This window comes from Xenopus laevis, chromosome 8S (assembly GCF_017654675.1).
Source record: "Xenopus laevis strain J_2021 chromosome 8S, Xenopus_laevis_v10.1, whole genome shotgun sequence".
NCBI lineage: Eukaryota > Metazoa > Chordata > Amphibia > Anura > Pipidae > Xenopus > Xenopus laevis.
In genome coordinates, this window is record NC_054386.1 from 92,769,529 (window position 1) to 92,795,814 (window position 26,286).

Consider the following 26,286-nt stretch of genomic DNA (forward strand, 5'->3'; position numbering starts at 1 on the left):
TTATAATGAAATAATCCACATTTTTAAAAATGATTTCCTTTTTCTGTGTAATAATAAAACAGTCGCTTGTACTTGATCCCAACTAAGATATAATTAATCCTTATTGGAAGCAAAACCAGCCTATTGGGTTCATTTAATGTTTACATGATTTTCTAGTAGTCTTAAGGTATGAAGATCCAAATTATAGAAAGATCCATTATCGGGAAAACCCCAGGTCTGTATAATAGGTCCCAAACCTGTATGTCTAATCCAGCCATAGCCAATCTACATTATTATTATTAAGTTAACAATTGCCCGAGTTGGGTGTTTTAACATAATGGTCCGATTTACCTTCTCCAGCAGATATGGCAGCAGTAATTATAAATTAAAAATAATAGGTTTGGGAAGAATGCTCGGGACCTGGGGTTTTACGGATAACAGGTCTTTCTGTAATTAGGATCGTCATACCTTAAGACTACTAGAAAATCATGTAAACATTAAGGGGGTTATTGACTAAACTCCGAATGGCAAAAACCTGAAAAAATCGTGTTTTGTTTAGTATAAAATCACAATTTTTAGCGAAAAAAAATCACACATTTTTCAGAATTTATTAAACCCCGAGGATGGAAAAGTCTGAATCTAAAACTCAGGCATCTCAGACCTGTCAAGGTTGCATATAAGTCAATGGGAGAAGTCCCAACGATTTTTTGATGTGCGCTGGGTTTTTATGCAATACCCCAACGTTTTTGGGCAAAAAAACATAATAATTCTGAGTTTTCGGGTGAAAAATTCAAAAAAAATCTTGAAAATCAGGTTTTTTTTCTGCAAAGCAAATTTTCTTATAATTTTGATTATAATGGAGTCTATGGGAGACGGCCTTTCCGTAATTCGGTAATACTAACTATAACTACTGTATGTCTAACTATAATGAATTACATTAATTAAAGTAATTTCAAAAGATTTTAGAATTGCAGCCATTGTTGAAAGAGCAATTTGAAGAGGTGTACCACTGTCATCCTAGCCTAGAGGAAATATATATCCTGCAATATATTGGTAGCGGACTATCTTTAAAAAAATAGGGATGCACAGAATCCACGATTCGGTTCAGGATTTGCCCAAGATTCAAATATATATATATATATATATATATATATATATATATATATATATATATATATATATATATATATATATATATATATATACTGTATATATACACACAATCCAAACCTTCTTTCTGCCTTTATGTTCTGAAAAATGGTTTATATTTACTGATGTACGGTGCTCTGCTGCAATCACGAGCTTCCGTATAATATACACAAAAATAAAAAACAAAGGCAGACTTAGTTCAATGCTTCTGCAAAAAATCAGATATTTTTCTTTTATTTAAAGTGAGATCCCAGGAAACGTTTCGGGGCACTTGATGAAGGGGCTTGGCCCTGAAACATTTGCTGGGATCTCCCCATAAATAAAAGACAAATCTTGGATTTTTTGCAGAAGCATTGAATTAAGTGGGACTATATTTTCTATTTTTGGCAAGGATTCAGCATTTTTGAGTAGGATTCAGATTCGGGCGAATCCTTCTGCCCTGTAAAGCCGAATCCGAAGCCTAATTTGTATATGCAAATTAGGGGCGGAAATCGCATGACTTTTTGTTACAAAACAAGGAAGTAAAAATGTTTGCCCCTTCCCGCCCCTAATTTGCATATCAGCCGAATCTTTCGCGAAGGATTTGGGGCTTCAGCTGAATCCTAAATAGAGGATTCGGTGCATCCCTAAAAAAAATGTTCCTATGTTGTCATTTCAATTAAGAAATTCTGGAAATTATTTCTCACGGAATTGCTGCTTTGAAGAACAAATGGGTGGACAATTTTTACGATGCGATTTACAATGCGATATTTACAAACAACCACAGTGAAATTCAAACAATGTCCAAAACAAGTGCAAGGTGAGCATGCAAGCTTAGTTATTCCCTCCCAATAATGGGGTTTATTCCCTAATTTTTGCACATTTCAAGGCAAAAAAAAAAAAAAAAACCCCAAAATGTAATAAACACACGGTGGAGGTGAGGGTGAGCGTATGAATCATGTTAAAAAGAATGGAAAAAACAAATCAAATAGCACGAGCAAGTATACCTCTGAAACACTATAGGTGGATGAGCAGGAAGGAAGCCGAGCCTGGTAGTGCAGTGAGGGGAAAAGAAAACACGGTTAAATAAGGAATGGAGTCAAAAGAAAAGTTATTTTGTAAATGCACTTCCAGAACTAACACAATTGCAGGGGGTTCATTTGGAATAACAGACAAGATATTTACAGCTTGAGTTTTCCCTCAACAAAAAATTTTTTTTTTTTTTTTTAAAAAAAACAACTTTATTCAGATTCAAGACATAAAAACTAAGAACCATAATATGTTCTATTCACTATCTTTAGTAATGTTTCTGACAACAAAAACAAAGCTGGATTTATTGAAATTTTCTAAAAACAAGTCAATAATTATCTTTCATATTTTCTGTACAATGCATAGGAGATAGCCAACAGTAATATTGTGATCACCCTGCTCATTTGCAGATTCAATTATGCAAACACATGAAAAAAATAAAGGTTAACTGGAGCCTTCACCCTGTGGCACTACAACATTCTAAAATCATTTTATTTAGCAAAACATATTTAAAATAAATAATTTAAAGGAAAAGGAAAATCAAAAAATGAAAGCGTTTTAAAGTAATGTAAAGTTCATATAGCGTTGCCCTGCATTGGTAAAACTGATCTGTTTGCTTCAGAAACACTACTATAGTTTATATAAACAAGCTGCTGTGTAGCCATGGGGGCAGCCATTCAAGCACAGGATACACAGTAGATAACAGATAAGTACTACTATAGTTTATATAAACAAGCTGCTGTGTAGCCATGGGGGCAGCCATTCAAGCACAGGATACACAGTAGATAACAGATAAGTACTACTATAGTTTATATAAACAAGCTGCTGTGTAGCCATGGGGGCAGCCATTCAAGCACAGGATACACAGTAGATAACAGATAAGTACTACTATAGTTCATATAAACAAGCTGCTGTGTAGCAATGGTACAGGTAAAATAGTGGATAACAAATAACTAGGGATGCACCGAATGCACTATTTTGGATTTGGCCGAATCCTTCGCGAAAGATTCGGCTGAATACCAAGCGGAATCCGAATTTGAATATACAAATTAGGGGTGGGAAGGGGAAAACATTTTTTACTTTCTTGTTTTGTGACAAAAAGTCATGTGATTTAACTCCCGCCTCTAATTTGCATATACAAATTAGGATTCAGATTTGGTTCGGCCTGCTACACAGCAGCTTATTTATATAAACAATAGTAGTGTTTCTGAAGCAAACACATGTTTTATCAGTGCAGGGCAACACTGCATTATATTTTTATTTCTTTAAAACACTTTAATTTTTAAAAAATTTTCTTTACTTAATTTTTTGATGTTACTGTTCCTGTAATGAATTCTATTTTTGACTTACACTGAAGGAACAATACATGAGTTGTTAGCATCCAATGTTGGATACAAGTAAAATATTTAGATTATGGTGATACATTTTCAACGAGTGATCATTTTCCCCAACAATTCTATCATTTTTAGTTAAAATCTAAATCAAATACATTTTGCTGAATTTGTTGCAGCTGTCAGTATTGATAAAGGTGAATACGTCATTTTCTCTATGAAAAATGAAAGACAATGATAAACAAGACAGTTTCTGTAGAATCTACTTATACCGATATCCTCATATCTTGTAAAAGACAATTTGCTGTATTTTATTAGAAAATGAAACGGTTTTACAGGGAATCTATAAAGAGCACATGATTTTTAAAGAAAAGGGTTCTTTGAGGGACTATGGCAGCCTGTGGTAGTCTCAGACTGATCAAATACTCAAAACAAGGGGACCAGTATATATATACCCAGTTGCTTTGCCAGAAAGCATGCAGTTAATAATGATAACACTTAGGGGCAGATATAACAAGGGTCGAACTGAAAATTAAATTTTTTAAATTTGAATTTTGAGTTGATTTTAGTGTAATGCGACTAGGGAACAATCCAAATTCGATTTGAGTTTAAAAAAAAAAAAAATTTAATTCAAATTTCAAAATTTATCATGTACTGTCCCTTTAAGAATTCGAATTCGACAACTCGCCATCTAAGGCGTGCCGAATTGGTGTTTTAGCCTATGGGGCTTTTGGAAAAAAAAAAAAACTTAAAAAACTAAACAAAACATTATTTTGTTGGTGAAAAAACTCGAATCTAATTCGATTTGAGTTTGCGAGTCGATCCTATTCAATTTAAAAAATTTGAATTTTTTAATAAGTTTCGAATGGTGGGTTTTTTCCCGAATTTCGAGTTTATGGGAGTATATAAACTCCCTTAAATTCTAAATTCGAGCCTTGATAAATATGCCCCTTAGTGGTCATGCTAAGATGTTCGTCCATAATTGTGCTCCTTACAATGGAATACATACCCTGGCATATATTTGTGAATTTGCTATGCATAGGGTGTGATAAAAACATAGGAATAACTATTCCTGCTATGGGATTGTAACAAAATAGAAGCCTTGTGGGAATGGACAAGTAACCTTACTGTCAACCTGCCAAAAACAATTAGCTGCTTAGGCAAGACTAAAACTGCAAGCTGAGCCAAGAAACGCTTTTTTAAAAGCTGGTGAAGAAAAAGGAAAATTCATACATTTAGGGTCAGATTTATCAAGGGTTGAATTGAAAATTCAAAGTAAAAATATTCTAATTTTGAGCAAGGCTAGGCAAAAATTTGATTTGAATTTGAAAAACATTAGAATAATCGAATATCGAAATGTATCATGTACTGTCTCTTTAAAACTTTGACTTCGACCATTCGCTATCTAAAACCTGCCGAATTGTTGTTTTAGCCTATAGGGGACCTCCTACAACCTATTTGGAGTCATTGGATTTGAAAAATCAAATATTTTTGGGGCAAATACTTTGTTTCGAATTTCATCGAATGCGCTAAAACTTTGATTCGAACGAACAATTCGAATACAGCTTATTCACCCAAAGTTAAAAACTTGGATTTTTTAAATACATTTCGGGGTTTTTTTTATTTGAATTTCTAAATTATGGGAATTAAAAAAAACTCCCATTACAGGTATGGGACCTGTTATCCAGAATGCTTGGGACCTGGGGTTATCTGGAAAATCATGTAAACACTAAATAAACCCGGCTGGTTTTGCTTCCAATAAGGATTAATTATATCTTAGTTGGGATCAAGTACAAGATACTGTTTTATTATTACAGAGAAAAGGGAAATCATTCTTAAACATTTGGATTATTTGGATAAAATGGAGTCTATGGGAGGCAGCCTTTTCGTAATTTGGAGCTTTCTGTATAAATGGTTTCCGGATAATGGATCCTATACCTGTACTTCGAAATTCAACCGTTGATAAATCTGCCCCTTAAAGGAGACATATATGATAAATGGGAAAAAACTAATTTTGTAGGCAATTATGAGTAATCTATGGTGTTGCTTTTACATGGTGCAAAAAAATTATATTATCTTTAAAAATAGCCCCTTTATTAGAGCTCCCTATAGACGTTCACTGGTCCCTGTTTCAAATGAGGGTGGGCGTGTCCTAATGGCCCCAGAAGCACAGTAGTAGGCAGCCAATCACAGCCCTGCAGTCACACAAGCACAGACAGGCTTCAGTTCCCTATCAGGTCCTGCTAGCTGCTGATTGGTTCCTGTCCTACAGTACAGTGAGCTGAGAGCCGCCGACTCCCCTGCACAGCCTGGGAATTCAGGGAGCAGGAAGTGGAAGAGAAGGGAGGGATTATTAGGGTTTTTGCAGAAATATTCAATAATTCAGCCTGAAACACTACTTTTTTAAGCACAATTCTAAATGAGTATACGCACTGGTATATTCTTATTTTTTACACAAAGGGGGTTATTTATCAAAATCCGAATTTATCTCAATATTTTCTGAAAAAAACTCAGACCAAATCCGCACAGGTTTTTTTCACAAATTTTTCGTGATTTTTGCATTCAGAGTTTAATAAATAACCCCAAAATGTCTCCTTTATGGGTTTAATCCGTCTAACATATAAATCTATAGGCAAAACAATAAAATTAAGGTATTAGTAGGGGCAAGTGCAATATAACTGAATTGTGTGAGTGTTATAACATCATGCTGGTTACTTTTTGGCAAAGCACTTCAGTCAAAGCCTACTGTAATTATGAATAAGGAATTCACAAAAACACACAAGCCCACCAGTAGAGGTCCAACAAAAAAACAGGAACATAATTAGATAAATAACAAGAACTTCATAAAACATAATAGTAATAAGGTTGGGAAGCATCCAATTCTGTAACCATTTCTCATTACAGAGGTGGTTCCTGCACAAAAACAAGGACTCAAAACATAAACAATGGATTGGTTAGAAATACTGATATGAGGCTTCAACAACAACAACAACAAGATAAATTATTTGTACTGATAAAAAAGGTGGCTATTTATTAAATGAATATCTTCTGCAAATGTAACTTTCAGGGGCAGATTTATCAAGGGTCGAATTTCGAGGGTTCAAAAACCCTCAAATTCGACCCTCGAAGTAAAATCCTTAGAATTCGAATATCGAATTCGAAGGATTTTAGCGTAAAAGGTTCGATCGAATCGAACGATTTTAATCGATCGAATGATTTTTATTCGATCATAAAAAGTGCCCAAAACCTATCTACAATGTCTCCATAGGCTAACATTCAATTCAGTAGCTTTTATTTGGCAGAGTATTGAGTCGAAGGATTTTTTAAAGAGACAGTACTTCGATTATCGAATGGTCGAACGATTTTTACTTCGAATCGTTCGAATCATTCGATTGAATTCGATCGAATTTGACCAATTCGATGGTCGAAGTACCCAAAAAATTACTTCGAAATTCGAATATTTTTGGATTCAAACTATTCACTCGAGCTTAGTAAATCTGCCCCTCAGAGTCAAGAAGAAGGATTTTTTAAAAAATGACAAATTCTGGATGCCGGATTTTTGGATTCGGATTTTTCAGACCATCGAACTTTAATAAATCTCGAAAAATTCTGATTTTTTTTTTTTGCTACGAAAAATCAGAATTTTTAGAATTTGGGATATTCGGAGCTTGATAAATAACCCCCTAAATGATTATTTTTTTCAGCTGTCTGAATTTTATAGGAAGGCGTAATACTGAGAAAAATCTTGTGGTTTATCTTGAGAATTCTAGTTTAGTTTAGAATTATACAGGAAAATCTGGAATTGAATTTGGATTTAAGTTTTTTGCTTCAAACCGAATCTTTCCATATATTCAGTTATATTCAGCATCTCTCAACATCCGATTGCTAATAAATATATCTTACACCAAATGAAGTGTACAATAACTACAAGAACGTAGACAACATTTTGAAAATTTCCACACTTCAAGCCATGATAACAAACAAAGGAAAACAACGCACACATCAAAAATGTCAAAATCTGGGCATCTTCTAAAACATTTTCTTGAATTTAAGGACGATATACCTTTTCATGACGCCATTCTACATTTTTCGAATTTTACATTTGCAAGCTGTCACACCTTAATGACACATTACATTATTAAGGTCAAAACGATTTCACAAAATGTCAAAATACTGGTAAGAACTCAAATGAAACCCCTGCTAAAAAAAAAAAAAAAAAAAATAATGAAGAGTATAAGAAAAGGGTAAATGGGATGGCGAGGTAGGGTATTTTTCTCTGAGCTACTGACCAGCAGAAATCAAAACAAAAATATATACGAAGAAAGAAATCGCCGAGTTAAATCGTACATTTACTCGGAGAGAGTATCCTTTGTCATTGCCTTGCAGGTGATCCCTGAGATTCTCCAGTTTTCGGTGAAGCTATATGTGGACATCAGAAAATCAATTGAAAAAGCATCCTGTTTCTTAAAAAAACAAAGAATAAAAAAGGCTTTTTTGTTTCAGTTCAAGACATTTCTCGCGGCCATTTAGCATACAGTTGAAATTTCAATTCTTTTGTTATTCTTTTGCACTGAACATGAAGCATGCAGTGTGGAGGAGATACAAACAAGTAAGAGCTTGATAAGCAGAGCAGACACTTGCAGTAAGTAGTGACAGACATGAATCAAAGGGTGCACAATGATCATGCTTTATGGGGCTTGAAAGACCTAGTTGCCAACCCCAGTCCTCAGGCACATCTAGAACAGTAGAAATTATACTGCTTAATACAGAAAAGTTTCAATGCATAATCAGTTTTCTTAAGATGTCATAAAATAAATATTTGCTTGTAAAACTACAAAATAAAAGGACAAAGCCCCCCTATAGAAAAAATAATGACGGCTTTCTAATTTCAACACAATGCTTTCAAAAATATTAATAATCTTGGCCCATCAGGGCATGAGCAAAAATAATTCTTGGAGAAGAGTTTCTAAAACATAGAACATGACAATGAGGCTTCAAATTAACTGCTATTGTATTTATTTATTTTCTTTTTTCATTTTCCATTCTGCTAACTGCTGCCTAGTTGTTAAGAGTAAATAAGCACTAGTATCAAGACAGCAGCTTAAAGGGATACTGTCATGGGAAAAAAAAAAATTTTTCAAAATGAATCGGTTAATAGTGCTGCTCCAGCAGAATTCTGCACTGAAATCCATTTCTCAAAAGAGCAAACAGATTTTTTTATATTCAATTTTGAAATCTGACATGGGGCTGTCAATTTCCCAGCTGCCCCAAGTCATGTGACTTGTGCTCTGATAAACTTCAATCACTCTTTACTGCTGTACTGCAAGTTAGAATGATATCACCCCCCTCCCTTTTCCCCCCCAGCCTCCAAACAAAAGAACAATGGGAAGGTAACTAGATAACAGCTCCCTAACACAAGATAACAGCTGCCTTGTAGATCTAAGAACAACACTCAATAGTAAAAACCCATGTCCCACTGAGACACATTCAGTTACATTGAGAAGGAAAAACAGAAAGCATTTCTCTCCTAAAGTGTAGGCACAAGTCACACGACTGGGGGAAGCTGGGAAATTGACAAAATGTCTAGCCCCATGTCAGATTTCAAAATTAAATATAAAAAAATCTGTTTGCTCTTTTGAGAAATGGATTTCAGTGCAGAATTTTGCCGGAGTAGCACTATTAACGGATGCGTTTTGAAAAAAACATGTTTTCCGATGACAGGATCCCTTTAAATTTCAAGCCTGAGGGTTGCAGAAGGAAAAAAATCCCTGAATAACTCATCACAATTTGATAAAGAGAAAAAAATAAAACAGAAAAGTTGCACATTTTGTCTATTTAACACTAACGTGATCAAAATGGCTCTCAAATTTTTTCACTTAGTTTCGCCGCATAAATGAAGTCCCTAGACTTCAATTGGAGGAAAAAAATGACGCGTGTCAAAAATATTTTGACGCCCAAAGCAAAATAATTCAAATTCACCCATCCCTGGTCGTGATGCATTATTGAACTCTTTTGGGGTATTTAGAATTTGGTGAAAGACATTTCTTGAGTGTGAGAGCATCCAAGAAATTTTTTTGCATTGCGCAAAGTTTCAGTAGATTTTAATGCTAAGAATTCTTAAGTAAAGGTGGCCATACACGGAGAGATCCGCTCGTTTGGCGATGTCGCCAAACGAGTGGATCTCTCTCCGATATGCCCACCTCAAGGTGGGCAATATCGGGCTGATCCGATCGTGGGCCCTAGGGCCCAACGATTGGATCTTACCGCATGGGAACGGGGGTTGGATCGCAGGACCGCATCAATGAACAGATGCGGCCGCGATCCGACGGGATTTTTTGTCCCATCCGATCCAGATCTGGCCGACTTTTGGCCAGATCTCAATCGGGGAAGCCCGTCGGGGGGCCCCATACACGGGCCAATAAGCTGCCGACTTGGTCTGTCGGCAGCTTTTATCGGCCCGTGTATGGCCACCTTAAATCCAATTATACAGATGTAGTTCAAATGTTGATGTGCCCATTGGTTTAAATGGATCTCAGCAGTTGCTGAATTATTTGGTTAAAAAAATTGTCTGTACAAAAAAAATGAATAAATAACTAAAAATGCAATCTGCACGAGAACCCTGATTTTTTTTTGCCAAGAACAAATTACATTTTTCTGACAATATTTGATAAACTATCCCTATATAGTTATATTTAGGATAAATTATCCCTTTAAAAAAATCATAAAGAGCCAAAATAACAATCTCAAACATCCTTTCTTTAATTGGATCATTAGTGGAATAATATCAAAAGTGAGAGAAAAAGAATTCACAACAGAGTCTAATTATTCTAAAATGCAAAGCTGGAATCAGTATTTTACACTTTGAATAGGAAAATAGTGTTCAGGAATTACATTAAGAAAGTAATAATCCGATGAAATAGAAGCTTAAAATAAAGCATCATCTACCAGTGTATTACAAATGTATTTTGGGTTGATAAGAGCGTGAAAACGTAATAAAACTAACACATAAGACAAATGAGACATTTTATGTACCTTGATACACATTTGTGAAAATTATTTCTGATACAGGTATGGGATCCGTTATTCGGAAACCTGTTATCCAGAAAGCTCCAAATTACAGAATGGCCGTCTCCCATAGACAACATTTTATCCAAATTTTAAAAAATTATTTCCTTTTTCTCTGTGATAATAAAACAGTACCTTGTACTTGATCCCAACTAAGTTATTGGAAGTAAAACCAGCCTATTGGGTTTAATGTTTACATGATTTTCTAGTAGACTTATGGTATGAAGATCTAAATTACAGAAAGATCCGTTATCCAGAAGACCCCAGGTCCCGAGCATTCTGGATAACAGGTCCCATACCTGTACTAAATTCAACCATCAAATTTAATTACTTCGACTTTGAATATCGAAGTCTAATTATTTTTCCATCTAACGTGGCCATTTGCAGTCGAAGTAAAATTGTTCGATCAAACGATTAAATCCTTCTAATCGAACGATTCGAAGGATTTCAGCAATTGATCGAACGATTTTTCTTCGACTTCAAAAAACTTAGAAAACTGGTCTAGAAATAGGCTAACATAGCACTTCGGCAGGTTTAATTTGGCAAAGTATTGAATTCGAATTCACTTCGACCCTTGATAAATCTGCCCCTAACTGTTAAAAAATGGAACTCTGACAGCACGTAGAGAGAATGAAGAGAGATGGGGATGAATTCAAAGTTTTTTTATAAAGAGACAGTACTTCGATTATCGAATGGTCGAATCTTCGAACTATTTTACTTTGAATCGAATTCGAAGTCGAAGTCGTTGTATCCTATAAGATGTTCGAAGTATCCAAAAAATTACTTTGAATTTCGAATTTCTTTTACTTCGAAAATTCCCTCGAATTCACTTCGACCCTTGATAAATCTGCCCCTAACTGTTAAAAAATGGAACTATGACAGCACGTAGAGAGAATGAAGAGAGATGGGGATGAATTCGAAGTTTTTTTATAAAGAGACAGTACTTCGATTATCGAATGGTCGAATCTTCGAACTATTTTACTTTGAATCGAATTCGAAGTCGTTGTATCCTATTAGATGGTCGAATATCCAAAAAATTACTTTGAATTTCGAATTTCTTTTACTTCGAAAATTCCCTCGAATTCACTTCGACCCTTGATAAATCTGCCCCTAACTGTTAAAAAATGGAACTATGATAGCACGTAGAGAGAATGAAGAGAGATGGGGATGAATTCTACGTTTTTTTATAAAGAGACAGTACTTCGATTATCGGATGGTCGAATCTTCGAACTATTTTACTTTGAATCGAATTCGAAGTCGAAGTCGTTGTATCCTATTAGATGGTCGAATATCCAAAAAATTACTTTGAATTTCGAATTTCTTTTACTTCAAAAATTCCCTCGAATTCACTTCGACCCTTGATAAATCTGCCCCTAACTGTTAAAAATGGAACTCTGACAGCACGTAGAGAGAATGAAGAGAGACGGGGATGAATTCGAAGTTTTTTTTATAAAGAGACAGTACTTCGATTATCGAATGGTCGAATATTCGAACTATTTTACTTTGAATCGAAGTCGTTGTATCCTATTAGATGGTCGAAGTATCCAAAAAATTACTTTGAATTTCGAATTTCTTTTACTTCGAAAATTCCCTCGAATTCACTTCGACCCTTGATAAACCTGCCCCTAACTGTTAAAAAAATCGAACTCTGACAGCACGTAGAGAGAATGAAGAGAGATGGGGATGGAAAAGAGTAACTTGAATATTTCAAACAGTGGTACCGAATTTTGAATTTATTATATTTAGAAAGCTTCTTATTTCAGCATGACGCTTATATAAAAATTTTCATTTTCCGCTTTAAATAAAACTTGAAAATTGCTTCTGCTTTTTTTTATTGACTATGACAAGGTACCTTATCTATCCCGTTCATGGAAATGAATGTTGACCTGAGCTAGAAGGTATAATAGATTACTCTGAGAACACACTGCCTATAAACACATTTAGGGGCTGATTCACTATGGGTCAAATATCGAGGGTTAATTAACCCTCGATATTCGACTAGGAATTGAAATCCTTCGACTTCGAATATCGAAGTCGAAGGATTTAGCGCAGAAAATTCCTTCGATCGAACGATTAAATCCTTCGAATCGAACGATTCGAAGGATTTTAATCCAACGATCGAAGGAATATCCTTCGATCAAAAAAACTTAGGCAAGCCTATGGGGACCTTCCCCATAGGCGAACATTGACTTCGGTAGCTTTTATCTGCCGAACTAGGGGGTCAAAGTTTTTTTTAAAGAGACAGTACTTCGACTATCGAATGGTCGAATAGTCGAACGATTTTTACTTCGAATCCTTCGTTTCGAAGTCGTAGTCGAAGGTCGAAGTAGCCCATTCGATGGTCGAAGTAGCCCAAAAAAACCTTCGAAATTTTTTTACTTCGAATCCTTCACTCGAATTTAGTGAATCAGCCCCTTAATGAAACCACTGATGAAGGACCCTAAACACTATCTATTGCAACAACTTAGCAAACTTCAAGAACTATTTTGACAGACCGACTGATAAATAGATATCTTATTAGGAATCCATACTTGTGTGTAATTGGTAAGAATTTTTCTGTATCGTACTTGTGGTTTGATAAATATGTGCTATTTCAGTTTGCTTGACGAAGCTCTAAAAACTGTAAAAACTACATCTATTGGTTAAATCAATAAATGTTATTACTTAAAAGTTATTATTAATACATGTAATAGTAAAGTAGTGGAAACAAAAGTTATGGACAATATGTAAGAATCCCTTGAGATTCACAGACTGGAGAAGAACAGATATAGGGGGTTATTTACTAAAATATGAAAATTTCTCACTATTTTCTTAAAACCACTTCAACCAAACTCCCATTCATATTTTTACTGTATTTATCAATAAAAACTCAAAAAAAAAATCTGGTGCAGGAATAAAACCGCGAAAAATCCGTATGATGTTTTCGGATTTGACACCTTAAAACTCCGTCTTTTTACATATTATCACCCGAAAACCACAAATTAATCAGATTATTATACGGAACCCAGGGCATATCATGATATCATCTAATTGTACGCTGGACATCTGCCATTGACATCTACTTGAACTTGGCAGGTTTGAGATGAAGTACTTTCGTATTCGGACTTCTAGCATCAGGGTTTAATAAATCACCAAAAATGTTTTGGTTTGCTGGATACAAAAGGCGTGGCATTTATGAACTGCGATCTGTGCCAAAGAAGGGTATAATTAATAGTGACTTAATAGGGTGCCAACTTTTTGCATGACACAATTACTATTTTCGTATTTCTATGCATTAAAATTTGGACAGGGGTTCCCACATTTTCGCTTTCAACTGTATTTTAATCGGGTCACAAAGCCTTTGAAGTGCAATCACCCTTTATTAATCATCTTTGATAAAATTAACTTGTTCCAAAAAATAATTCTCCTTTTCCAAATATGTATGATACTGAATATACTACCAGGCAGAGAGTGATCCGAGGGGTGACAATATGTTAGACAGATAAGAAGTACAAGAGAGGTTTTAGTGCTTGCTCTACTTGAGCAGAGCTTGGTGACAGGTTGATTGCTAGCTGTACACCAAGTCATTATCAAGAAGCACAAACTACTATCATGTTCAGCAAATCTATGCGTTATGGAATTGAATTTTGGTTTTCTCTGTCTCAATAAAAGCCCATCTTGACCTCTATACTGATTTATTTCCCTCCACTTACAAAAAAACAAAGCTTTAAAAATGAGCTGTACTGAGGTCATTCCACACTTTGTAGATAACTTAATAATGCTTAAAGGGATCCTGTCATCGGAAAACATGTTTTTTTCCAAAACGCATCAGTTAATAGTGCTGCTCCAGCAGAATTCTGCACTGAAATCCATTTCTCAAAAGAGCAAACAGATTTTTTTATATTCAATTTTGAAATCTGACATGGGGCTAGACATTTTGTCAATTTCCCAGCTGCCCCCAGTCATGTAATTTGTGCCTGCACTTTAGGAGAGAAATGCTTTCTGGCAGGCTGCTGTTTTTCCTTCTCAATGTAACTGAATGTGTCTCAGTGGGACATGGGTTCTTACTATTGAGTGTTGTTCTTAGATCTACCAGGCAGCTGTTATCTTGTGTTAGAGAGCCGTTATCTGGTTACCTTCCCATTGTTCTGTTGTTAGGCTGCTGGGGGGGTGGAAAGGGAGGGGGTGATATCACTCCAACTTGCAGTACAGCAGTAAAGAGTGATTGAAGTTTATCAGAGCACAAGTCACATCACTTGGGACAGCTGGGAAATTGACATATGTCTAGCCCCATGTCAGATTTCAAAATTGAATATAAAAGAATCTGTTTGCTCTTTTGAGAAATGGATTTCAGTGCAGAATTCTGCTGGAGTAGCACTATTAACTGATTCATTAACAAATTTTTTTTTTTCCCATGACTCTTGATGGCTACCCCAATCATTTTTATAGTTGTTTGACATAGCTCAGTGTCTAGAGATTCAGGCCAGACATTTTGTTAAAAGATGTAAAGCGATGCTCTTTTCTATAGGGCACAGTTTAGTATTTGACTGTATAATTTAAGCCTTATACAAAATTCCAAAGCACAAATACCACCCCAGGAAAGAAAGAACACTGATGTAACTGGGGCACATGGATTTGTAACTCCAATGATGGTTGAAGGATATACTTTAATAAAAACATTTGGATGGGTCCCAAAAATAGTTGAGTACGACAGCAGATGGTTATCGGGCAGATTTATCAAAGGTCGAATTTCGATTTTTATCTTATAAATTCGAATTTACTCACAACTCGAATGGAAGGTTATTTATGAAAAAAGCCTAATATTCGATGGAATATGAACGACCCGAAAATTCTAATCGAGTTTTCCTCCGACAAAAAACATGAATATTAGGAAGGCAATTAACATCTTCAAATGGTTCAACGGACCCCTGGCATTGACTTATAAATGAACTCAGCAGGTTTAACGTGGCAAATAATTGAAATTGGAACTGTTTCCAGAGTCAAGGTGTGATAAATCTTACATTCGAATTCAAATTTAAATTGTTGATTTAAAATTTGAATTTGTGAGTTATTTTTCCCTAAAATTCTAATTTACCATTCAAACCTTAATAAATCTGCCACTATGTGTCATTCCAATACAGAGTACAGCTGCTATTACGTGAGATTAGTCGTCCAGTAACAAATCACTTCTTCGGGCGACTAATCTCCCCTGCCTTCCCGTCTGCTAGAATGTAAATTGCCGGCAGGATGGCAGTCGGATTGCTTCGGCTTTCCAAAGTCGCCCAAAGTTTCCTCGTGAGGCAATTTCGGGCAACTTCAGAAAACGAAGCTCTCTGAGTGACATCCCACCGACGATTTAAATTATAGCCGGAGGGAAGACAGTTTGGGGAAAGAAGTCGCCCGAAGAAGAAGCAATTTGTTGCTGGGCGACTAATCTCCCGAAATAGCAGCGTGTGCCCTTACCCATAGATGTACATTTTCTTGCACATAATTAAGCTAGAAACCAACATGAAAATGAATTAAACGCACACAATAAAATCTGCATATGGCAATAAGTCTATGAAAGTTAACCAGACTGCATATTACTGGTGCTGAAACAGAAGGACATTTTCAAGTGTTAAATAGATTCTTACAGTTGTGAAAGGTATAATTGTTGCTTCTCTGGTAGAAATAGCATTTTACAAATGGAGGCTGGTTGAGTGTATTTAAAAGAATCAAATAGCTTGTCTTGATAAGACAAGACATGCAGAACCCTGGCATGCAAAGAATACATTAGTATCTTACATGTGTTAATCGAAAGACTTAAGTCAAGGGTTTCCATTTAATATGTCGGAGGCATTTCATTCTGCAGTGAGCATTAGTTCAAGTGCTAACTTGTCTTGAAAACAACTTAACCCAATGTTTTCAGTGATACAATGTCAATATAAATTGAAATTTTCCCCCCAAGTATGCCAGGGTGCTGGAACCTCCTGCACTAGTTACAACTCATAAGATTTGCTGTTGTTTGTTAGTGGGATTTAAGACTACCGGAGGGAAGAAAGACTTAAATTATGAGGGTATGACTGTCAAGCTCGGGGTTGTTTTCTCCTTGAGAGGGGACATGATTACACTGTACAAGAACATAAGAGGACATTATAAACAAATAGCAGGGGACATTTTTACCCATAAAGAGGATCAACGCACCAGAGGCCCCCCTTTAGACTAGAAGAAAAGAACTTTCATTTGAAGCAACGTAGGGGGTTCTTCACAGTCAGGACAGTGAGGTTGTGGAATGCACTGCCGGGTGATGCTGATTCAGTTAATGACTATAAGAGGGACTTGGATGGTTTCTTGGACAGACTTAATATCAAAGGCTATTGTGATACTAAACTCTATAGTTAGTGTATGGGTATATAGAATTTATGTGAGTGTATGGAGGAGTCATTTGAAGTTTTTTCAAATTCGAATTGAAGTATGACTATTCCCTAGTCGAAGTACACAAAAAAATAGCTCGAAATTCAAAGTTTTTGACTTCGAAACTTCACTTCGACGGTTGATAAAGCTGCCCCTAAGTAAACAAAGCCCTAAACTGAGGTTTGTTTGTCTAATGAATCTAATCTGATTACACTGTTTCCTATACAAAACAACATTTTTGGTCTTTGGGCAATACTGTCAAGCAAGTAGAATCCTTTTAATATTCTTAAATAAACAAAACAAAGCACCAATAAATCACCACATGGCATAAAGAGAGTAAAAGTCGTGAACTGCTCTTGGTAGGAACACACCAAGTGCAAATTTCAGGTTTTATCAAATATTAGAATTTTATTTTAGATAGACTTTCTTCAATAGTTGCCTTAAACGGTCAAAGCATTTCTGCAATCCTTAAAATATCAGGCTATGAGTGATACAAATGTGCTAAGTTTACTTGCCTTGCATGATGAACTTGCCAAACATAAAGGACTGAGGATTTGAATTAAACATGATCCTCAATTCCCTAAATACAGTCTGTAAACCAATTTGAGCATTTAAGATTTTGAAAACTATTTGGCAAGGCAGTTTTCACAAAGATAAGAGATAAAGGCCACTCTAAGCTATCCTCAGGGCCGGATTTACATAGTAGGCGCCCCTAGGCCTGCTGTCATTCATTGCTCCAATCCCCTCCCCTTCCTTCAGAATAGAGTCCAGAGTACTGGGGATTGGTGGAAATTTTGAAAAATATTGTATTTCCTGCGAATCCCCAGTACATCCGAACCAATGCGGCGGGTGTGGTTGGGTGGCATGTCACCCCTCTAAAATTCTGCCGACAAAGGTCCGGGCGTTTGTTGCCTTTCCACAAATCTGGGCCTGGCTATCCAATTATAAACAATAATGCCCCTGTTTCGTTTATTTACATGATAAATTATGCTATGATGCTATGGTTCCCAAACTATAGGGCTGGATCTCCAGGGGGGGCTCAGCACAGGGGCAATGGCAAGGGGGCTCAGCCTGAAAGTCATTTGGGGTGTAAAATGGGGAAAAAATACCATTTTCTCTCCTAGAGATACCTGAAAGTCCAGCTTGAAGGTCAGTTAGTTAGTGAGATTTGGAGTAAATATGTATTTCTGGTCACAGATATTCTTGCAACTACTGATACACTGATATATTTTACTCAATTAACTAACAAAGGGAAACCTTGACCAAAAGTTTGATAAAAACTGATCTAAAGTCACTAGACATGAAGGAAGTCACAGGTTACCAGGAAAATTAATTATTGTAGAATATTTTTTTCCAAGAATACACAAGATGTTTAGGAAAAATTAGGACTATTTTTTTTTTATTGTAGTAGCCAATTAAGTTCTTGGGACCATTTGCAAACGAAACATATATTGGATGTACTTACCATCATCTTTTGTATCTAAAAATACAATTGAAAAATTATTTTTAACAACTTTGTGGATGTCAGCTTTGGTTGTGTTTTTGTTGTTGTTCTAAAGCAGGACTATTTTTTTTTTTTCTTTGAAATGGGCCAGATACTATTTAAACACAGGTAGGCTTATGCTAATAAGAAATTCGAATGGTAAATTCGAATTTTTTGGTCAAAGCTCACAATTTTGAATTAAAAACCACCAACTTAAACTTGAATTCAAATGTGAGATTTAATACAGCTCGACCCTGGAAACAGTTCTAATTTGATACTTCGACACCTAAAACCGGCCATAATTATGTAGAAGTCAATGGCAGAGGTCCCTTGAACAATTTCAAGATGTTTATATAGCCGTCCTGACATTGTTCTCGGAGGAAAACTCGAATTCAACTCGGATTTTGGGTCATTGCTTGATCGAATGTTAGACGTTCAAGTTTTTTCTTAAATGACCTCCATTTTGTGTTGTGAGTACATTCGAATTTATTAGAGTTAAACAAAAAAAATCTAATAACTTCGAATTTCAACCTTTGATAAATAACCCCACAGTTGGGAAAACCCTGTTTAGATACTGTTGACCCAACAGTGATTTTTAGGAAACTGAAAGCACCATAACCATAAAGCAGATATTCAGACATATTTCAAGCATATCCAAAAAACTGTTTTGAATTTTAATACAGTTTAAACCCCGGGGGAAATGCTGATTATACTCTTCTTTTGAGGGACTGAACAGAAAGTTGCTGTCCTTTGAAGAGAACAAACACTTTAAATTAGTTTAATTAAGGTAATTGTTATATTAGAATTCTCTTAAAGGAGAAGGAAAGCTACGAAAGCATTTTATTGCCAATAGATTAGCTGCAATAGTGCAAGCTAGAATGCTATATTTATTCTGTAGAATGTTAAACCATACCTGAGTAAAAAGCTCTAGAAACTCTCTGTTTGTTTAGAATAGGAGCTGCAGTATTAATGTGGTGTGACATCACTTCCTGCCTGAGTCTCTCCCTGCTCTGGGCTCAGATAACAGTAGAGAAGGGAGGGGGGGGAAGAGGCGCAAACTGAGCATGCTCTTGCCCAGGGCAATGAGGTTTAAGCTGAAGGCAGGAAGTCTGATACAGAAGCCCATGAGTACACAATAGAAGGATAGAAATGCAGTGTTTCTTTTGACAGGGGACTCAGAGCAACATTACTTTGGGGGTTTACTGGTATATTTAGATGGACCTTTCTGATAAGGCTTACTTAGTTTTAACCTTTCCTTCTCCTTTAAGGCAACTTCTATTAGGGAAAAACTGTTATGCCCAATCACAAACAAATATGCAGAAAAGCAAAGAAGTCTCATAGAATTCAGGTTTAATTGATCTTCAGACTTCCAGACAGCGTCCTTGTTGAGACCAAGTCAAGAGATACCGTGGTTGGCAGTTGGTTTGCAGACATGAGAAATCAAAATGAATACTGACAAATGACAGTGGCAGCCAGCAAATTAGCAATCACAAAATAATGCCAATGAATAAGAAAGCAGCCTCAGATGTGTGGGGATGGGAAGTCAAAATAGCAAGCATTTTTTCAACATATTTACTTTGAAGGATCCAACTCTATTAGTAATGACTTTGTTTTCGTCCGGCCGTCTAATTTGCTACAGGGCAAGAGACAGATTTAAAAACAAAAAAGAATAAAGAAAAATGTGAACCTAACTGAAAATTCAGGTATCATTTTGCATGGCATGCAAATTATCGGAAGGCCAAACTGTTGGAATAATTGGTCTGCACAAACAGGCTGGAATGCACTTTAATATAGGAATTAACATGTGTCGCTCTCCAGATGTTGCTAGAGATCCTTGAATCTTCTCTAAAGGAGCCAAATGCATTCAGTTTATTGGTTCATTGTACAGCTTTCTGTTTGTAGAGAGCTTTCGACTGTTCTACTGCAATCTTCTAGCTTCTGGAACTTCAGCATACGGCTTTACATGCTGACCCCAGGCTAGCGTTCAACAGCTTTGTGCAGTCTTATTATTCCTACATTTTGATCAAGACTGTAATCAAATTTACAATCGGTAGTAGCATATTAACACATAATGGGATCATCTACAATGGAGGGTACACAAATAACCAGAACTATTTTCTGGCTGTGGTTTCCAGGGGATTTTGGGCAACGGATATAAACTAATGTGTAATAAAGAATCATGGAAAACGTAGTTCATAGCACCCAATTTGCTCCATGGATTCTCCACATTGACTTTATTGTAAATAACCCCAATGTGTACAGTATGTGTAATTCATACAAAGATGCACATTCGTACGATACATGTCTATGTGGGTAAAAGTCATGCATATGGATAAATAATGAATACAGATGTATACACTTCTACATATACATAAGATGAGTAGAATAAAGGAATAGTAATTGTTAAGATCAACAATATTCCCAAATTAAAAATCTATGTAAAAACAATGCATCCAACTTTGTTTAAATGCAGGTGTGACAACACAGATGATAAAATTGTTACTAACTATCTCCTGACTATCACCTAATTGAAACTGGCAAGTATAAGTATATGACCAACTTTACTTATAAACAACAAAGATTTCTTAGATCATTTAGAAGTATAGACCTATATACACTTCCATAAGCACAATACCTTGAAATTGTTTCCGGACTTAAAAAAAAACTCTAAAATGTCTTCTATTACTGCTTAATGTATAGTAATACATAGGGCTTATTGGTGGATCCATTAACCAGTAATGAATGTGTTCTGACTTGGGCTGCAGGAGTACGGACGATGGGATCTTGCTAGTTTGACTAGACAGTATGCCTAAAAGCAGACCAGACTTGTAGATGTGAATGAGATGTGAATGGCAGACTTCCATTGACTTGAAGCTCATGCAAGTATACCTTTGCTTCTGATAGGTACTGATCTACCTGCCAATGGAATACAAAGGGACAGTGATTTTTTTTTTTATAAATGGGGAAAAACAACACTATTCAAAAGTTAGTATTTGCTGAAGCCTAAATTGCTTTGTCTTTCACGCAAACAAACACACAATAGGTTAGAAAAGGGGGTACCCAACATTTTGTTTTTTAACCGTGAGCCACATTCAAATGTAAAAAGAGTTGGGGAGCAACACAAGCATGAAAAAGTCCCATGAGTTCCAAATATGGCCTATAATTGGTTATTTGGTATCCCTATGTGGACTACCAGCCTACAAGCGGCTTTATTTGGCACTATACTTAGTTTTTAGCAAATAAAACTTACTTCCAAGCCTGGAATCCAAAAATAATCACCTGCTTTGAGGACACAGAGAGCAACATCCAAGGGGAGGGAGAGCAACTTGTTACTCGCAAGCTACTGGTTGGGGATCACTGGGTTAGAATATCTCCTATCTTCTAAATATTACGGGGCCCCACAGCAAATAATTGTTCAAGCCCCCAAAATTTTTAGAGGTTGACCTGTTTTACCAATATTTATTGAAATTGAATATTAATTAGGGCCTCATGGGGCCCCAATACCTCCTGGGCCCTCCTGCAGCCGCAGGGTCTGCTTCCTCTGTAGTCACGCCCTTGCCAATTATCAGTTATGTATAGCTTAGTACCAGTGGCGTAACTAGATATTACTGGGTCCCACAGCAAATTATTTTTCAGGCCCCCAAAATGTTTAGAGGTTGACTTGTTTCTCCAATATTTACTGAAATTGTATATAAATTAGGGCCTCGTGGGGCCCCTATACCTCCTGGGCCCCCTGCAGCCGCAGGGTCTGCTTCCTCTATAGTTACGCCCCTGCTTAGTACACACATATGAGATAGCTTTCTCTGCTGCCCCCTTGAATTGAAGAAACATGCATGTTTCCTAATCAGCTCTAGCAGGAGGGATTGCCTGGCTTGACTTTACAAGACAAGGAACACTAACCAGAAGTTACATAAACTGGCACAGATAGAAAAAGTAAACAGAGCTTCTTTAACCAATTATTTCCTCAAAAATAATAATACTGGGAATAAATAATTTGTCCTGTCCTAAATCACACAAAAAAATGGGTGGGGCTTTTTTATACAGAGGGTGGAAAGAGCTTTAGAGGGAAAAGGGTGCCCAAGCATGGTCTTATCTGATCAGGGGTGTAAACTAATATGTCATATATATAATCAGGGAATAATGGGAGTTATACATGCATTATTTGTGACTTTGGGATGGGGCTAATAAAATTTTCCATAAAATTATGCACATCATCTCTTAAAGGATAAGTAAACCTTTAAGATAAGTGAATGCAAAATTGATGAGAGTACTATCTGAAGCACTTTTTTTAATTTACATTCATTCTTATTTATTTTTTATTCTAAGATATTAAGGGATACATGTACTGTTAATATGAATGAATTTTGTTACAACAACGCCACCTGCTGCTCAGTTTCTGACCTGTCTGACCACCAAGTAGTCAAGAAAGTAGTCAGGAGAGAGAAAGAAGCTGATTTGATGTTCTTCTACTTAGGAAAAAAAATAAAACCTTTCTTAAATCTTTCCTAACCAAAAGAACATCAGAGCAGCCTCTTCCATCTCCTGACTACTTGGTGGTCAGAAACTGACCAGCAGGTGGTGCTGTTGTAACAACATTCATTCATATTAACAGTACATGTGTCCCTTAATATCTTGGAATAAGAAATAAACAAGAATGAATTTTTCATTCACTTATTTCAAAGTTTTACCTATCCTTTAAAATATATAATCCAATGTGTGTGTCTACATTTTAGGTTTTGCTTCTTAAAAATATCTCATTCTTTACAAGTAATGTAATTTCTCTGTTTTTAGAAAGAGAAACAATAGCATGCAACAATAATTATACTGCACAATGATTCACACAATTATAGTCAACATCGGTTGGAAACCATTGCCTATATACTGCGCTGCTGAGAATGCACAAAGCTGGAGATCTGATGTGTAGATACATTTCAAATCTGCTGCCCAACCAGAAAATTTTAATGCCAGACCGCCTCTTTTGATTACAAAGCAGTAAAGAAATAACGGCTTTTTATAGTAGAACAAAGCTCAGTGTGGTGAGCCAAAACCTCACTAAGCAGTTTCATTCTCAACCATGGAAGAAAGATTTGACTTACGGTAATGGGTTTAAAAATATTCCTTATTGTTTCAATAATAAAATATTGACTCCAAATTATGAGCATCAAAAACCCAATCAATACACTTGCTCATAGAATGTGGTGATATTGTAGAGCATTATACAATGTACATTAATTAATGGGGTTGTTCACCTTTGAGATAAGTTTTAGTATGATGTAGAGAGTGATATTCTGAGACAATTTACAATTGGCTTTCATTTTTTATTATTTAAGGCTTATTTTGAGTAATTTAAGTTTTTATTCAGCAGCAATAACCCTAGAAAACATACACTGATTTGAGTGGAATATGAATAGGAGAGGCCTGAATAGAAAGATGAGTAATAAAAATTAGCGATAACAATGCATTTGTATTGTTAGATGGGGTCAGCGACGCCCATTTGAAAGCTGTCAGAAGAAAATGGCAAATAACTATAAAAATAAATAATGAAAACCAATTGAAAAGTTGCTTAGAATGCTACAAGTTAACTGAACCACCCCTTTAAGCAATCATTGCTTTATCATAAATCATTAAATTTTCTAAAATCCTAATGTCTCAATTGTACCCGAACCTTTAGTTTGTAAACTCTCATGTGTAGGGCCCTCTGTAACCCTTGTTTGTTATTCACCATTTATTCCCTGTTTGTTATAACCAAGGTAAAGCACTGCGTAACTTGTCGGCGCTATATAAATAAATGATGATGATTATAGTCAACTTCTCACTTGTATAAAGAAAGTATTATACAAGCCTTGGTGAGGAAAACCATTGACTCCAAAACAAAAGCTACATCAAATGACCTTACTTCATGCCTATCCAAAAAGGCCAGCAAATGTTTGGCAGGAACTCAACTCTACTTATCTGCATTCAAATTTTTCATGAATGGCCCCAAAAAGGTGTCCTGAAGGAGTAGCGCTGAGAAAAAGCACAAATAGCAAAAATAGCCATCTGGAGGTCTACCCCAACATACAGCGCACTAAGAAACTACTATACAACTTACAGATCTCAATGCCCATTTTTGGCTGCTTTGCACACGACATCATCTCATTATTTTCATACAATAATCTTCCAGTGATAGGGATCTTAAATATCTCTTAGGGCAGAGACACATGCTCAGATTTGGGGAGTTTAGTCACCCGGCGACAAATCTCACCTTCTTCGGGGTGACTAATCTCCCCGAACTGTCTCCCCTGCCTTCCCGTCGGCTAGACTGTAAATCGCTGGCGTGATGGCACTCTGAGAGCTTTGTTTTCCGAAGTCGTCTGAAGTTGCCTCACACGGAAACTTTTGGTGACTTCAGAAAACGAAGCACTCTGAGTGTCATCCTGCCGGTGATTTAAATTCTGTAACCGGCGGGAAGGCAGTTCGGGGAGATTAGTTGCCCCGAAGAAGAGGAGATTTGTTGCCGGACAACTAATCTCCCCGAATCTGAGCATGTGTTTCTTCCCTAAAATGCAGAAATAAAAAATACAAAAGTCATTTAAGCTGCTCATACACAGATCGAGTCTGTAATTTACTGGCCAAAACGATGGACTACTCAAAGTATGGGCCAGATTCAAATCAATGAAAAAAATTATTTTATGGTTTATCATGTGAAAACTTATGGGAGAGATTCAATATGAAGAGAAGAAAAACTTTTCAAGTGATAGGTCATCTGGTGGGCATTTTTGTAAATCATTTACGGAGGCCTGAAATATTGAATGTATATACATATTCCAGCTCAGACCAACAAGCTTTCCAGTCAACTACTTGGATCATATAGCAATTAATTCAGTCAACCGAGTTATATTAAAGTCATGCAAATCCAGTCCAATATCTCAGCAACCACTGGACATTTGTATGATGTGGCAAATACAGAGCCTGCCAACATGAAGTTGCAATCTATAGATGAGGACTACAAGACTTTGAAGATCTGCGGAAAAAATGAAGGAAACACAAGCCAATAAAAATAAAAAAAAATTAAGAAAGTATACTTGTAGGTTAACATACATTCCCAAGAGTGGAAAAAAAACACAAATTAAAAAGGTAGCTATTAGGTTGAAGAGAAGACAAAATGCCGTAGGGTGTATTTTGTGGATGTGCATTTGTACTCTCCCTTTTCAACATAAATTCAATGAATGTGGTTGAACCAGAACATACAGATTTTGTGTTGTTTAATTAAAAAATATATGGACAGCTTTTGTTATTTCTAGAATTAAGAAGGGCAAATATTGAAATGAAAAACTGCTTCACTTCATGTGGTTTTCCGAGCAACCTGGAGAAGGAGAAGTAGGTAAATAAGTAGGGAATTTTTTTGCCTTGATTCACTGCAAAAATGACGCCCATAGACTTGTATGGCGGCGTGCGTAAAAAAAGAAATTTCGCAACCGACAATTTTTTTTTAACGTCCATAGACTTTTCGGCGGCAAATTTTTGGCGAAACGAAACGGGTCAAATTTGCCCATAGTAACATAGTAAGTAAGGTTGAAAAAAGACACACGTTCAACCTTTTAGTTTTTTATCTGCCTAACTACCATCCCTATTAATAAGCCCACAGATACTCCCTGTGTATCACGAGCTTCTGCTTATCTCATATTCTGATAAAGGCTGGAGTTGGGGTTTGTTTATATAGAGTTCAGTATATCTATTGTTACAAACTATCCTATATTACAGGAGGAGGGGAGGGAATACAAATTAAAAAAAAAACAGTTATTTATCCAATTTATTTTGCTCATGTTGAACAAAGGTATATACAGGTGAATAATGAAAATCCGGGTAGCAAGTGCCAGTTCCTAGTCTTTCAAAGCCAAGTCATTGGTGAAACACATA

General features: G+C 36.0%; 1 protein-coding gene across 23 annotated transcripts in view; it reads right to left on the bottom strand.

Annotated features, from left to right (window-relative positions):
- gphn.S (gephyrin S homeolog) overlaps positions 1 to 26,286 on the bottom strand; it is a 220,965-nt gene that overhangs the window by 43,949 nt on the left and 150,730 nt on the right. For 5 of the 23 annotated variants that reach the window (XM_041574186.1, XM_041574191.1, XM_041574187.1 and 2 more), the window contains 4 exons: positions 21,277 to 21,303; positions 19,964 to 20,020; positions 7,815 to 7,886; positions 2,115 to 2,156 (listed from right to left, as the gene is read on the bottom strand). The exons of 5 other annotated variants lie outside the window; for them this stretch is intronic. In XM_041574186.1, coding sequence (XP_041430120.1) covers positions 2,115 to 2,156; positions 7,815 to 7,886; positions 19,964 to 20,020; positions 21,277 to 21,303 — 198 coding nt within the window. 23 annotated transcript variants of the gene reach the window in all.